This window comes from Giraffa tippelskirchi, chromosome 5 (assembly GCF_054371585.1).
Source record: "Giraffa tippelskirchi isolate mGirTip1 chromosome 5, T2T-mGirTip1v1.2.pri, whole genome shotgun sequence".
Lineage (NCBI taxonomy): Eukaryota > Metazoa > Chordata > Mammalia > Artiodactyla > Giraffidae > Giraffa > Giraffa tippelskirchi.
Window position 1 is genome coordinate 99184160 of NC_137279.1, and position 15659 is coordinate 99199818.

The 15659-nt window shown below is 40.7% G+C and overlaps 2 protein-coding genes across 27 annotated transcripts in view; one reads left to right on the forward strand and one right to left on the reverse strand.

Annotated features, from left to right (window-relative positions):
* The window catches only part of FCGR1A (Fc gamma receptor Ia), a 47448-nt gene that overhangs the window by 30725 nt on the left and 1064 nt on the right, over positions 1-15659 (reverse strand). Inside the window, 1 exon segment of the mRNA XM_081487901.1 lies at positions 5833-5924. The gene's annotated coding sequence lies outside the window, so the exon portion shown is untranslated.
* Positions 1-15659, forward strand: part of LOC145505531 (myomegalin-like) — a 28307-nt gene that overhangs the window by 3627 nt on the left and 9021 nt on the right. For 14 of the 26 annotated variants that reach the window (XM_081487927.1, XM_081487923.1, XM_081487929.1 and 11 more), the window contains 3 exons: positions 9878-10028; positions 13885-14117; positions 15389-15440. In XM_081487927.1, the coding sequence (XP_081344053.1) occupies positions 9907-10028; positions 13885-14117; positions 15389-15440 (407 nt within the window). In that variant the 5' untranslated portion in view covers positions 9878-9906. Of the gene's footprint in view, positions 1-9807; positions 10029-13884; positions 14118-15388; positions 15441-15659 lie in introns of all 26 variants that reach the window. The other 12 variants (XM_081487907.1, XM_081487912.1, XM_081487913.1 and 9 more) reach the window with 1 other exon arrangement.

The following is a 15659-nucleotide window of genomic DNA, read 5'->3' on the forward strand; positions in this document are numbered from 1 at the left end:
AGATCATTTGTATCATTTCTTTTTTAAATTCTACATATAAGTGATGTCATGATAGTTCTCCTTCTCTTTCTGACTTACTTCATCCAGTATGACAATCTCTAGGTCCATCCTTATTGCTGCAAATGACATTATTTCATTCTTTTTTAATGGCTGAGTGATATTCCATTGTATATATGTATCACATCTTTATCCATTCTTCTGTCAATGGACATTTAGGTTGCTTCCATGTCTTGGCTATTGTAAACAGTGTTGCAGTGAACATTGGGGTGCATGGATCCTTTTGGACCATGTTTTTCTCCAGATATATGCCCAGGAGTGGGATTGTAGGGTCATATGGTAGCTATATTTTTAGTTTTTTAAGGAACCTCTATACTGTTCTCCATAGTGGTTGTACTAATTTACATTCCTGCCAACAGTAGAGGAGGGTTCCCTTTTCTCCACACTCTTTCCAGCATTTTTTTGTTTGTAGATTTTTTGGTGATGGCCGTTCGGACTAGTGTGATGTGATATCTTATTGTAGTGTTGATTTGTATGTCTCTAATAATTGTTGAGCATGTTGAGCATCTGTTCATGTGCCTTTTGGTCATCTGTATGTCTTCTTTAAAGAAACATCTATTAGTTCTTCTGTCCATTTTTTGACTGGATTGTTTGTTTTGATAATGTTAAGCCTCATGAATACTCATGATTAACTTTTTCATATGAGTTTACATTCATATACCTTGGATCCCCTAAAGATTAATAGGAGAGCAGCAGGATGAAGCAACAGAGTCCAGAAAGCTGACAACAGAACTGAAGAGCAAAAAGAACTCTATTATGAGCCAGAAAGTAAAAAGCCAGGCTGTAAAGGAGAAATATATCTTTCCTGGTTCAGAAAAGCTGGTTTCTGGGCTGAAATGCATTTTTTAAAATGTCCAGAATCTCTATAGTACTAAGATCCCAAATCCAGCTGAAAAACAATTTCTGATCCTACTTAAAAACATTTGAAGCCAATGCAAAACTGAATCTAATTAATTAAACAAAACCAGTCCAACTCAAGAAAGACATGTTAGATTGACTGAGCCGTCCACACTAGAGGCCTGATAGAAAAATGAATATGTTCATGTTGTTGTTGTTCAGTGGCCAAGTTGTATCCAACTCTTTGCAACCCCGTGGACGCAGCACACCGGGCTTCCCTGTCCCTTACCACCTCTCAGAGTTTGCCCAAGTTCATGTCCATTGAATCGGTGACACCATCCAACCATCTTATCCTCTGTTGCCCTCTTCTCCTGCCTTCAATCTTTCCCAGCATCAGGGTCTTTTCCAATGAGTCAGCTGTTCGTATCAGGTAGCCAAAGTATTAGAGCTTCAGCTTCGGCATCAGTCCTTCCAGAGTATTCAGGGTTTGATTTCCTTTAAGATTGGCTGGTTTGATCTACTTGCTTTCCAAGGGACTCTCAGGAGTCTTCTCCAACATCACAATTTGGAAGCATCAGTTCTTTGGCACTAAGCCTTCTTTATTGTCCAACTCTCACATCTGTACATGACTACTGGAAAGACCATAGCCTTGACTATACAGACCTTTGTTGGCAAAAAGATGTCTTTGCTTTTTAATATACTGTCTAGGTTTGTCATAGCTTTCCAGCCAAGAAACAATCAGCTTCTAATTTCACGGCTGTAGTCACCATCTGCAGTGATCTTAGAGCCCAAGAGTAGGAAATCTGTCACTGCTTCCACCTTTTCCCCTTGTATTTGCCATGAAGTGATGGGACCAGATGCCATGATCTTAATTTTTTTAATACTGAGTTTTAAGCCAGCTTTTTCAATCTCCTCCTTCACCCTCATCAAGAGGCTCTTTAATTCCTTTTCGCTTTCTGCCATTAGAGTGGTATCATTCACATATCTGAGGTTGCTGATACTTCTCCCAGTAATCTTGACTCCAGCTTGTGACTCATCTAGCCCAGCCTTTTGCATAATGCACTCTGTGTATAAGTTAAACAAACAGGGTGATAATAAACAGGCTTGTCGTGCTCCTTTCTCAACCCAGAACCAATCAGTTGTTCCATACAGAGTTCTAACTGTTGCATTTTGACCTGCATACAGGTTTCTTAGGAGACAGGTAAGATGGTCTGGTATTTCCATCTCTTTAAGAGTTTTCCATAGTTTGTTATGATCCTCCCAGTCAAAGGCTTTAATGTAGTCAATGAAACAGAGGTAGGTGTTTTTCTGGAATTCCCTTGCTTTCTCTATGATCCAGAAAATGTTGGCAATTTGATCTCTGGTTCCTCCGCCTTTTCTAAACTCAGCTTGAACATCTGAAAGTTTTCGGTTCACATAATGCTGAAGCCTAGCTTGGAGGATTTTGAGCATAACCTTACTAGCATAGGAGATGAATGGAATTGTCTGGTGGTTTGAACATGCTTTAGAACTGCTCTTCTTGGGAACTGGGATGAAGATTGACCTTTTCCAGTCCTGCAGCCACTGCTGGGTTTTTCAAATTTATTGACATATTGAGTGCAGTACTTTAATAGCATCATCTTTTAGGATTTTAAATAGCTCTGCTGGAATTCCATCATCTCTACTAGCTTTATTGGCAGCAGTGCTTCCTAAGGCCCACTTGACTTCACACTCCGGAACATCTGGCTCTGAGTGAAAGACTGCACCATCGTGGTTATCTGAGTCATTAAAATCTTTTTTGTACAGTTCTTCTGTGTATTCTTTCCATCTCATTTTAATCTCTTCTGCTTCTATTAGGTCTTTACCATTTCTGTCCTTTATGTTGCCCATCTTTGGATGAAATATTCCTTTGATATTTCCAGTTTTCTTGAAGAGATCTCTAGTCTTACCCTTTCTGTTGTTTTCCTCTATTTCTTTGCATGTTCATTATTGTTGTTGTTCAGTCACCCAGTTGTGTCCAACTTTTTGTGACCCCATGGACTGCAGCACGCCAGGCCTCCCTGTCCCTCACCATTTCCCAGAGTTTGCCCAAGTTCATGTTCATTGCATTGGTGATGCCATTCAGCCATCTCATCCTCTGATGTCCTCTTCTCATCCTGCCCTCAATCTTTCCCAGCATCAGGGACTTTTCCAGTGAGTCATCTGTTCGCATCAAATGACTAAAATACTGGAGCTTCAGCATCAGTCCTTCCAGTGAATATTCAGGGTTGATCTCCCTTAAGATTGACTGGTTTGATCTCCTTACTGTCCAAGGGACTCTCAGGAATCTTCTCCAGCACCACAGTTCAAAGGTGTCAATTCTTTGGCGTTCTGCCTCCTTTACAGTCCAGCTCTCACAACTGTATGTGACCTCTGGGAAGATCATAGCCTTGACTATACGGACCTTTGTTGGCAGAGTAATGTCTCTGCTTTTCAACACACCATCTGGGTTTGTCACTGCTTTCCTGCCAAGAAGCAATCATCTTCTGATTTCATGGCTGCAGTCACTGTCTGCAGTGATTTTGAAGCTCAAGAAAAGAAAATCTGTCACTACTTCTGTCGCTACTTTCACCTTCTATTTGCCATGCAGTAATGGGACCAGATGCCATGATCTTAGTTTTTTTAATATTTAGTCTTAAGCCAGCTCTTTCACTCTCCTACTTCACCCTCAACAAGAGGCTCTTTAGTTCCTCTTCACTTTCTGCCATTAGAGCAGTATCATCCACATATCTGAGGTTGTTGATGTTTCTCCCACCTATCTTGATTCCAGCTTGTAACTCATCCAGCCTGGCATTTCTTATGATGTGCTCAGCATATAGGTTAAACAAACAGGGTGACAGCAGACAACCCTGTTGTACACCTTTCTCGATCTTGAACCAATCAGTTGTTCCATACAGGGTTCTAACTGTTGCTTCTTGCATATTCATACTGGAGAGTAAATATTTACTTTTGCCTCTACACTGTCAAACACACTATCTGGCACATATTAAAAAGTTACTGGAGGCACAGTGAAGCAAAAAGTGACATATAATCAAAAGAAAAAAGGATGACCAATTCAATAGACATGAATTTGCTCAAACTCTGGGAGATAGTGGGGGACAGAGGAGCCTGGCATGCTGCAGTCCATGGGGTTGCAGCGAGTTGGACATGACAGTGACTGAACAACAACAAAAAGACAACTCTCAGGTGGCCTTGATGCTGGACTATTACACAAGGACTTGAAAATAAACAAAGATGTGTTAAATGACCTAACAAACAAAAAAGCAGAGTAAGAAAAAAATCTGAATCACTGTAAAAGAAGCATTAAGTTTTCAATGATAAAGGTACCCATGCATGCTCAGTCACTCAGTTGTGTCTGACTCTGCGACCCCATGGACTGCAGCCTGCCAGGCTCCTCTGTCCAAAGGATTTTCAAGGCAAGAATACTGGAGTGGGTTGCCATTTCCTTCTCCAGGGGATCATCCTGACCCAGGAATGGAACCTACCTCTCCTGTCTTTCCCCCATTGGCAGGTAGATTCTTTACCACGGAGCCACTAGGGAAGCCCCAATAAAAGTACATGGATATGGCTAAATATGAAAGGGTTATGTCATTAATGAACTTAGAAAAGCATGAATTTGTCTCATTTTTTATGGGATATTCTCCCTCCTCCTTGTCCCTTTAGGAGCACTGCCTCTTCTCTAAGTCAAGAAGAGGTGCTCAGCTGTCCCCTCTACCCTTTGAACATAAAAGACACTGTTAACCCTTTTTCCTAGGAGCCTCTCTAGGGAACTCCCTTGTTCAGACCAGAAGAATCAAGGCCCGTAAACACTTCTGGTTGGGAGATATGATCACATCATCTCTGGAACCATGGAGTCTGTTTCAGAGTAGATTAACTGGTTTTTATTTACATTCTTCTCTTCCTTAATTTGTTAATTAGTTCTAAATGTTTCGTAGGCCTTCCTTTCAATCTTCTTTTTTTCTTTGAAATCTTGGAGGTGGAACAAGAAGAAAGAGAGGCAAATCTTAGTGAAGCCTTCTCAGTTACCACTGCACATGATGGCCAAGGAGAAGGGCTCTGGCTGGGTCTGAGTGCTGGGTCTCATCACCATAGTGGTGGGACCCTTAAAAGGTTAGCTCGGCCTTTTACTGCCTCAGTGTTTCCCTCTGCAACAAGAGGGTGGTAAAATCCTACACTATGTTCCAGAGTTGTTATGTGGACTTAATAAATTATTATATAGTAAAGCACTGAGGAACAGTGCTGGTCACACAGTAAAGCTCCAAGAAAGCTGTTATTTTTGTTATTATGAAGCCTTTTATTTCCACTTCTAACTATATCACTGCTGACTTTCAATATTCCCTGGAATAAATTAAGGATGTCTAATGGTTTGGTTAGCCTCTTCTCCCGAATGTTAGTGACCAGTAGCTGGAAAACTGGTTACTGGCAAGGTTTGATAGTGATCTAACTGAAGTGCAGACAGCTCAGCAAGGAACTGGATCAAACTTCATCAAATTCTTGGACTTCTATGCAGATATGATGATTTTTCAGCTCATGGTGGAAAATCTTTTGCACATGATTCTAGGAAGTGCTTTTAGTATACAACCAGACTTGTTGTTTAGTCGCTAAGTAATGTCCGACTCTTTCGCTACCCCAGGCACTGTAGCTTGCTAACTCCTCTGTCCATGGGATTTCCCAGGCAAGAATACTGGAGTGGGTTGCCATTTCCCTTCTGCAAGGGATCTTCCCAACCCAGGGATTGAACCTGAGGCTCCCGCATTGCAGGGGGATTCTTTACCACTGAGCCACTAGGGAAACCCCAACCCACTTACAATGCAGGAGCCAAATCAGACTTACCCAAATATAAGAAAAATCCAAATATGTATCAGTGACCCCTTCTTTTTTGTTGTTCCTAAGGAATCAAAGTAGGAAAATTTAATTTACCTGGCATTTGTAGATTTCCTCTTTCAGTTATAAATGGAGTATCTGTAGCAAACATTTATAGATGGAGTATCTGTAGCAAACCAGCACACACTCTGAAAACAAGTAGATAAAATCTGATTTAAAGGAATTCTATTTGAAGTCTTTGGAAAACTACCAGTGCAGTCAGGACACACAGAGCCAGTTCTAGAGAGAGGCTCATTGGAAGGAAACTAATTCTCTGCCTTTGCCCCTCAGGGCATTTGCCAGTTCTTGGCAAGGAACAAGAGGCTGAGAAGCTAGGTAGAGGGCAGATGCTAAAGAGGGTGAAAAAAAGTAGCAGCACTTCAGGTAATCTCTTGGGGTCAGGGATGGGAAGTTCAGTTCAGTTGCTCAGTCATGTCGGGCTCTTTGTGACACCATGGACTGCAGCACCCCAGGCTTCCTTATCCATCACCAACTCCCGGAGTTTCCTCAAACTCATGTCCATTGAGTCGGTGATGCCATCCAACCATCTCATTCTCTGTCATCCCCTTCTCCTCCCACCTTCAAACTTTCCCAGCATCAGGGTCTTTTCAAGTGAGTCAGTTCTTCACATCAGATGGCCAAAGTATTGGAGTTTCAGCTCCAACATCAGTCCTTCCAATGAATATTTAGGACTGATTTCCTTTAGGATGGACTGGTTGGATCTCCTTGCAGTCCAAGGGACTCTTAAGAGTCTTCCCAACACCACAGTTCAAAAGCATCAATTCTTTGGCACTCAGCCTTCTTTATGGTCCAACTCTCACATCCATACTTGACTACTGGAAAAACATAAAATAGATAGGCAATGGAAATTTGCTGTGTGACTCAGAACTCAAACTGGGGCTCTGTAACAACCCAGAGGGGTGGGAGGTGGAAAGGAGGTTCAAGAGGGAGGGGACATATATACACCTATGGCTAATTCATGTTGATGTATGGCAGAAATCAAACCAATATTATAAAGCAATTATCCTTCAATTAAAAATAAATTTTAAAAAAAGAACATAGATCATGTTATAAAGGGCGAAATCCTACATGGTAGGAGATGGAATGTGGATTGAAAACAATTTTATAAAATGTAACAGTCAATGAAAAAATAACTGATGAGCTAGGAAGCCAAATATACAAGAAATTCTACCAACTCCAAACGGGATAAAAATAAGAGCCACATCTAGGTACATGGCTGTGAAACTGCCAAAAATCAAAGGCAAACAGAAACATCATAGAAATGTCCAAAAGAAAAAAATTTCACATTATATTCATTATTAAAGAACTAAAATACTATAATTTCCAATCTACAATTTAGTCCCTGACAAAATATCTTGCAAAGGGAAGGTGAAATAAAGGCCTTTCCAGATAAGCAGCATGCCTTCACTAGAGGAAATGCAGAAGGTAGTTTTTTGGGCAGAAGTTAAGTGATCCCAGAGGTTTCCCTGGTAGCTCAGACAGTAAATAATCTGCCTGCAATGCAAGAGACCTGGGCTCAATCCCTGGGCCAGGAATATCCCCTGGAGAAGGGGAATGGTGCCACACTCCAGTATTCTTGCTTGGAGAATTCCATGGACAGAGGAGCCTGGAGAGCTTCAGTCCATGGGATCCCAAAGAGTGGGACACTTTTACTTTCACTAAGTGATCCCAAGGGAAACATGGAAATGAAGGACATGGATTGAAGAACACTGAATAGGTTTAATACATAAGTAAATCAAATAAATATTACTGTTCAAAACTATAATAATGTTGTTTTTCAGTGTCTAAGTGGTATCCGACTCTGTGACCCCATGGACTGCAGCATACTGGGCTCCTCTGCCCTCCACTATCTATTGGAGTTTGCTCAAATTCATGTCCTTTGAGTTGGTGATGCTATCTGACCATCTCATCCTTTGCCACATCCTAGCTCAGATGGTAAAGCGTCTGCCCACAATGCAGGAGACACAGGTTTGATCTCTGGGTTGGGAAGATCCCCTGAAGAAGGAAATGGCAACCTGCTCCAGTATTCTTGCCTGGAGAATCCCATGGACAGAGGAGCCTGAAAGGGTCGCAAAGAGTCAGACATGACCTGAGTGACTAACACACACCCTCTTCTGCCATCAGTCTTTCCCAACATCAAGGTCTTTTCCAATGAGTCTGCTCTTTGCATCAGGTGGCCAACTATACATCAATTTAAAAACAGATAAATACCCCCCACCCTCCCCAAAAAATAGTAACAAGGTTGTTTATAATGAACCACTGTCACACAGATGCTAGGCAGTGTTAGTCTGTGGTGTTAAAGTTTTAACACCACTTTCCATTTCATAGCTATGATTCCCCTTTCTGATGAGTAAGTTAAACTGTTGAAGTGAGAACCATGAGAATTTCTTATCTTTTGATCTACTTTGCACATTGAATACCCTCTAATGTTGATGCTAGAATATTAGTGATTCCTAATGAAAAGCAGTACATTGTACATTACCATACACCTGTATTAGCCTGGTTTGTACCATCTCAAGTCAAATTGCTATGGCCTAGATCTTACTGGGTTCTGTCAAGGGCCATTTTCAATAGGCTTTTTGGCAGCCCAGGCAACTCTATTAAGACCTAAGTGAAAGAATAAATAAATATGTTAGATGTTAAAAACCAGCACCAACATAAAGTATCCATTAATCATATTAAAGGAGATAAAATATTTTAAGGGCCGTGATAAAGTGGAAAGTAACTTGTAGATCCAGAATTCAATTGAAAACAGACATTAGTAGTATAATGTTTATACAGACTTTTTTTTAAAAGCAAAAACAATCATCTGTAAATAGCAAAGTCGGGTGAGAGTGGTAGTTCGGAAAGTTAAAATTGACTTCTTGTTAAATGAAACCCCCTACATGTATCCCTACTTTAAGGGAAAGAAATCTAATGTTGCTTTGCTTTGGGATATATTAATAATTATGGAATTAAAAGATTATGATTAATGAAAAATTATTATGCTAAATTTATTAGTAAGAACATAAACTCCAGCTTTTGATTATTATGCTCTTAGAAGAATATTAAAAAGCAAAATCTGGAGAGTTTCCAAAGAGAAATGGTAAGAATCACTAGAAGTCTTAAACTCATTTAAGAAAAGCCACAAGAATTGTTTTCATTGAAAGTATCTTCAAGAAAATAAAAGGTGTTGAGAAAATATTATTGTTTGTTGTTTTCTTTTTTAAAAATATTCATTTATTTATTTAGCCCACACCACATAGCTTGTGGAATTCCCCAACCTTGGAATCAAACCAGGGTCTCCTGAATTGCAGGCAGATTCTTTACTAACTGAGCTATGAGGCAAGCCTGATTGGTTGGTAGTGTCAGCAAAAGCATACACAGATATTAAAACTGGCTGGTGAGAGAAGTGGTCTTTATTGATAGAGATATCCAGAAAGAAACAGCCTTGTGTTGAGTGTGGCAGGCCATCAAGGCTTCCTGGGGTTTTGTAGCTACCTCCACATTCTGTGATTACAATTTGCCACCAGACACTCTGAGTCCTTATCATGGTGCTATTGTTGAGTCCCAGTTACTGAGATTTGAACTCTGACATCTCAAACTTTGTTTCTGCCTACATAGTTGTCAGAAGTTGTTAGGGATGATAGAAAGGCTTTCTAGTTTCTGAGGGGACACTCCCGAGGAACTTTATCTCAACTATAAGAATCAAAAATACTTGTCCTCTAGCCCAGTTTAAAGCCCACTTGTTTTCATGTGTTTACTTCATTGTTTGCTTGTTTTTAATTCTAAAATTTCTCTGAACCCTCCTCTTCCTCCTTATAGCAGCATCTGCCCCTACTTGCTGCATCTTTTCTCAAACCCAGTGGATCACCATGGTTCTCATGGCTGATAAAAAACTCTTCAAGGGAGCACATTGTGGGTTTCATTGTTTACTTCCTTGTAGCTTCTGCTCTTGTGATTTTTATGCTCCGGGGGACCCTTCTTATAATCCAACCTTTTTAAACCATTATTTTGTTTTGATTCCTGTAGGTAGATGTGGAGGAGAGGCTAGTCATTGTGGACACGGAGATGCATTTCTTCTCTATCTTTCCTTTTGAAGGAGGCACCAAGAAGTTTCTTTGTGAAGAAATGCTCCAACTGAAGCCTGGGATGCATCAGCCCTTGGAGAAGAAGGGACCTTCTGAGAGGGGAGTGAATGAGCAGAAGACTCAGCCTGAGAAACCTGGATTCTCCTCTATGTCCCACAGCAAGTAAGAGATTCTTTGTTTCAGAGACTATTATAGCAGCTTTCAGGGTCCTGTATTCAAGCTTGTATTCAAGCTATGTACCTTAACTGTAGGGTTTTCTCTTAAGACCGGCCTGGAAATTCTTTAGAGAAAAGTCTATAGTATTTATATTATAATTACTTTATATTATTCAAAGAAATTTGGTTTTATTATAATTAACAATGCATGTTGTTGTTGTTTAGTCACCAAATTGTGTCTGACTGTTTTGCAATCCCATGGACTGTAGCCTGCCAGGCTCTTCTGTCCATGGGATTTCCCAGGCAAGAATACTGGGGTGGGTTGCCATTTCCTTCTCCAGGGGATCTTCCCAACCCAGGGATCAAACCTGAGTCTCTTGCATCTCCTGCATTGGTAGGCGGTTTCTTTACCACTGAGCCACCAGGGAAGCCTAACAATACATATATACAGCAAACATATGATCTAATGGATACTTGAGATTTCATGGAACTCTTCCAGTCACGTGAGTGGTGTCTCTTTTCTGCATTGATGGGAGCACATAAGAATCTCCTATTACTTCATATGTTTTGATGGTGAAAAGTTGACCCATATTAGTGCTAAAGAGGTAGAATTATACAGAGGCTCTTCCATCTCTACTCCATTCTCTTCAGAAGCTCACATCCCTGGTTTCTAGAATAGCAATTTGTATAAGCTTAATTTTTTAAACTAATTTTTTATTGAGGTGCCATCAGTTTATGACATTATATAACTTCCATGAGTACAATCTTATATTTCCACTTCTGTATGCACTATAGTGTGATTAGCTCAATTTCAAAAATAAGCTTACAAAATTGCCAAATAATGGCCTGATTGTTATATTTGTCAGTCTGTCTTTAATGGCCATTTTCCTAAAACTTTTCAAAGACATTCAATTAGTAAAGAATTAAACTATTATATAATTACCTGTGAGCATCAGTTACTGAAACACTAAATCATCACTAACTTGCTTAGTGGTTGAGGATCAGCTTTGAAGGTGGTTCAGGTTTTGCTTCATACTCCATTGAATCTCTGTTAATATGTAACACTTAAATTTCACTGATCCAGAGAATAATGTCAGAGCTAAAAATAACTTGAGAATTATTTTAGAGCTGAGAACACTAACGCCCAAAGATATAGTTGCTTGATCACAATTGCACAGTAGACTTTGGCAGAAACAGTATCAAAATGCTGGGCTCTCAGTTCACAAAGCCTCCACCCACTTTGTCAAATGCATTTAAAATTTTTATATTCTCACAATCATTCTTTTTCGAAAATAGACTTTGTTTTTAGAACAAGAAGTTCAGAGCAAAATTGAGCGAAAAGTACAAAGAGTCCCCATATACCTATCCTTGTCCCTGCACATGCAGAGCCTCTTCCCCTAGTATCAACATCCTGTACCATAGTGGTGTATTTGTTGATATTTGTTGCAATCGGTGAAAATCATTATCACTCAAAGTCAATAGTTTATGTTAGGGTTCATTCTTGGTCTTGTACATTCTATGGGTTTTGACATAAGTATAATGACATGCATCCATCATTACAGTATCATATAGAATGAGTGTTCACTGCCCTAAACGTACTCTGTGCTCCACCTAATCATCCTTCTCTGCCTTCTAATCCCTGGCAACCACTGGTCTTTTTACTGTCACTACAGTTTTGGCTTTTCCAGAATGTCATATAGTTGTGATCATATGCTATCTAGCTTTTTCAGACTGGCTTCTTTCACTTAGTAATATGCATTTAAGATTCTTCCATGTCTTTTAATAGCTTGACTGCACATTTCTTTTAAGAACCAAAAAATATTCCATTTTCTGGATGTACCAGATTATTTATCTATTCACCTACTGAGGAACATCTTGGTTGCTTCCAAGTTTTCGCAATTATGAATAAAGCTGCTATAAACATTGTGTGCAGATTTTGAAGTGGTCATAAATTTTCACCTAATTTGGGTAAATAGTGAGGGATGCAGTTACTGGGTCATATGTAGGAATATGTTTAATTTTGTAAGAAACTGTCAAACTGTCTTCAAAGATAGCTATAAATAGCATTTTGCATTCCCACCAGCTATAAATGAGAGTATCTGTTGCTTCACATCCTCACCAGCATTTAGTATTGTCAGTGTTCTGTATGGTCACCATTCTAACAGATGTATAGTAGTAGCTTAGTGAAAGCGAAAGCTGCTCAGTCGTGTCCAACTCTTTGTGACCCCATGGACTTTATAGTCCATGGAATTCTCCAGGCCAGAATACTGGAGTGGGTAGCCATTCTCTTCTCCAGGGGATCTTCCCAACCCAGGGATCAAACCCAGGTCTCCCACATTGCAGGTGGAATCTTTACTGTTTGAGCCACCAGGGAAGCCTCTAGTAATAGCTTACTGTTTGTAGATTTTTTTTCATGTTGGCCCCTCTGACCAGTGTGAGGTGATACCTTATTATAGTTTTGATTTGCATTTAGTAGTAGCTTACTCTTGTTTTAATTGGCAGTTCCACGATGACAATGATGTCATTGAAAAATGGGCAGAAGACCTAAATAGACATTTCTCCAAAGAAGACATACAGATGGCCAACAAACACATGCTGCTGCTGCTGCTAAGTTGCTTCAGTCATGTCCAACTCTGTACAACCCCGTAGACAGCAGCCCACCAGGCTCTTCTGTCCACAGGATTCTCTAGGCAAGAATACTGGAGTGGGCTGCCATTTCCTTCTCCAACAAACACATGAGAAGATGCTAAACATTGCTCATTATTAGAGAAATGTAAATCAAAGCTATAATAAGGTATTACCTCATGCTGGTCAGAGTGGCCATCATGAAAAAATCTACAAGCAATAAGTGCTGGAGAGGGTGTGGAGAAAAGAAAATCTTCTCGCAGTATTGGTGGGAATGTAAATTGATACAACCACTATGGAGAACAGTATGGAGGTTCCTTAGAAAACTAAAAATGAAACTACCATATGACCCAGCAGTCCCACTACTGGGCATATACCCTGAGAAAACCATAATTCAAAAAGACACATGTACCCCAATGTTCATTGCAGCATTGTTTACAATAGCCAAGACATGGAAGCAGCCTAAATGTCCACCAACAGATGAATAGATAAAGATGTGGTACATATATTCAATAGAATATTGCTCAGCTGTATAAAGGAATGACATTAGGTCATTTGTAGTGATATGGATGGATCTAGAGTCTGTCATACAGAGTAAAGTAAGTCAGAAAGAGAAAAACAAATATTGTATATTAACACACATATATGGAATCTAGAAAAATGGTACAGGTGAACCTATTTTCAGGGCAGGAATAAAGATGCAGATGTAGAAAATAGACATGTAGACCCAGAGTGGGAAGAAGAGGGTAGGACAAATTGAGTGAGTAGCAGTGACATATACATTACCATGTGTAAAATGGATGCTAGTGGGAAGCTGCTGTATAGCACAGGTCACTCAGCTCAGGGCTCTGTGATGACCCAGAAGGGTGGGAGGGAGGTTCAAGAGGGAGGGGATATATGATACACATAGCTGATTCACCCTGTTGTACAGCAGAAACTAACACAGCATTGTAAAGTGATTATACTCCAATTAATTAATTGATAAATAAAGTAGAACTAGAAAAGAAAACCATTTTTCAAAGTATGGGAGCAGGGAGAAAGATGATCTTAGAAGGAATCTTTTACTCAGAGACACTCTCTTATTTTCCTTCCTTCATTCCCTTTACCACATTCCAGTCACTAAACACCGGCTAGTGTTCCGCGTGGGGACTCTGTTGGTGAAATTCTCAAAGCACCTTCTGCTGAAGTACCGTGATCTATCAACCACCCCTTTCTACCCTTACCACTTCCCATTTTAGGAAATATTCCTTGATCCAGGATCAGGCTCGAGAGTTGACCCACCTGCGGGAAAAGATAAGGATTGGGAGGGCTGTCTCTTCCCTTCTCATCCAACATGTTCAGAACACAGTGAAGACCTTTGACGAGCTCCTCAGCAGTAGGAAGATTGACTATAACATGGAACAGCATTTCCGTGAGCAGCTGGCCAAGGGCAGCCAGCTGGCAGAGAGCCTCGCCAGCAAGTTCAACACAGGTAAGCCAGCCCCAGGGCTCAGGAGGGCCCTTAGTCCCTCCCTCATTCACACTCCCAGACCTGCACTCATTCACAAGTGACATTTGAATCTGGTGTCCTGTTCTGTAATCACCATCTTGGGGCCATGGCCGAGTCAGGGCTGGCTGGTGAGAAACAACAGAGAGGCACACAGGGTTGGGGATGCCATGATGATTACCAGCCACTCTGTGTCTCGTGGAGCATGGCCGCTATGGCAGGAGGCTTCACTAGGGGTGACAGCATGTGTCTGAAACTAACTGGTAGAAAGAGAGGTGGAATGGGGCACCTGGTTGCTATGAAAAGAGTCCTAAACTAGGAATCTAAAGACTTCTGCTCTAGCCTGTATGTGTTCATTACCAGTTCTGGACATGTTCATATTTCTTTTGATACCTGTTTCCTCACCTAAAAAAATTTAGATCAAATAATACGAGCCCCTAACTCTTGCATGATTGTTCTTAGGATCAAATAAACAATATTAATCAGAGCACTTGAAAAGAATGATAAGAGAATCATGCTGATTTGGGAATTGTTTAGAATGGTTTTTTTTTTTGGTATGTTTTGGTTTTTTGATCATGAAGCATGCGGGATCTTAGTTCCCTGACCACGGATCGAACACGCATCCCCTGCACTGGAAGGTGAAGTCTTAACCACTGGACTGCCAGGGAAGTCCCTGGGAATGGTTTAGGCGCTCTATGTAGAAGTACTTTTGTGGGAATATTTATTATTTCAGGAGCCAGTTACATAGAATATTGCCTAGAGACCTGAGGGCACGTAGTAAGAGCTGGTTTGAGGCCATTATGCAGGCTCCTGATGGCAGATGCAGAGGTGGGACAGGGTGGCTGTCACCTCTGCGGAGACAGGTTCTGCATGAAAACTGATGGGACACACAGACACGGGACTGGGAACCCGCCCCATGGCAGGACTGCGAGGCTCTGGCTGGGGTGATTGAGAGGACAGCTGGACAAGTACCCCATGATCTGTGGGAAAAGAGTTATTTTCAACTTTTTACTCTGACTCAGGGCAGAGCAAGTAGAAGTAACTGATGATCTTTGAGGTGGGTTCACGGAAGTTTGCCAGACATGCTCTCTAAACACTCAACCCAGTGTCTCCTGAGAAAATTCAGAGAAGCCTGTACTTAAGCATCAAGCAGCTATGTGTCTCTGACCCCGGAGAGAGAACCCAGTGTGTGCTTGTATTTGGTAAATGAGAGCTGTTTAAAGTATGACTGCTCCTTTTCTGAATTTGGTTTTCAGATGACTGTATAAGTAAGAAGAATCAAAGAAAACAGTTACTGCAGCAACTCAGGTAACTCCAAATTTTCAGGGGCTATGAAAGATAAAATCTAGTCAAGAATCCAGAGCAAGGGCCAGAAGATCAGTGGAGGAGCAGCTCTCTCACCCCATGAAAACCAAACAGCTGATTACACCATCAAACCATTGTGTGTCCTTAGTGACAAGGTGGTCTCATTTCCTGATTTTTTAGTTTATTATTCTTCTGGTTCCAAGGCTCATATTAATTCACTCA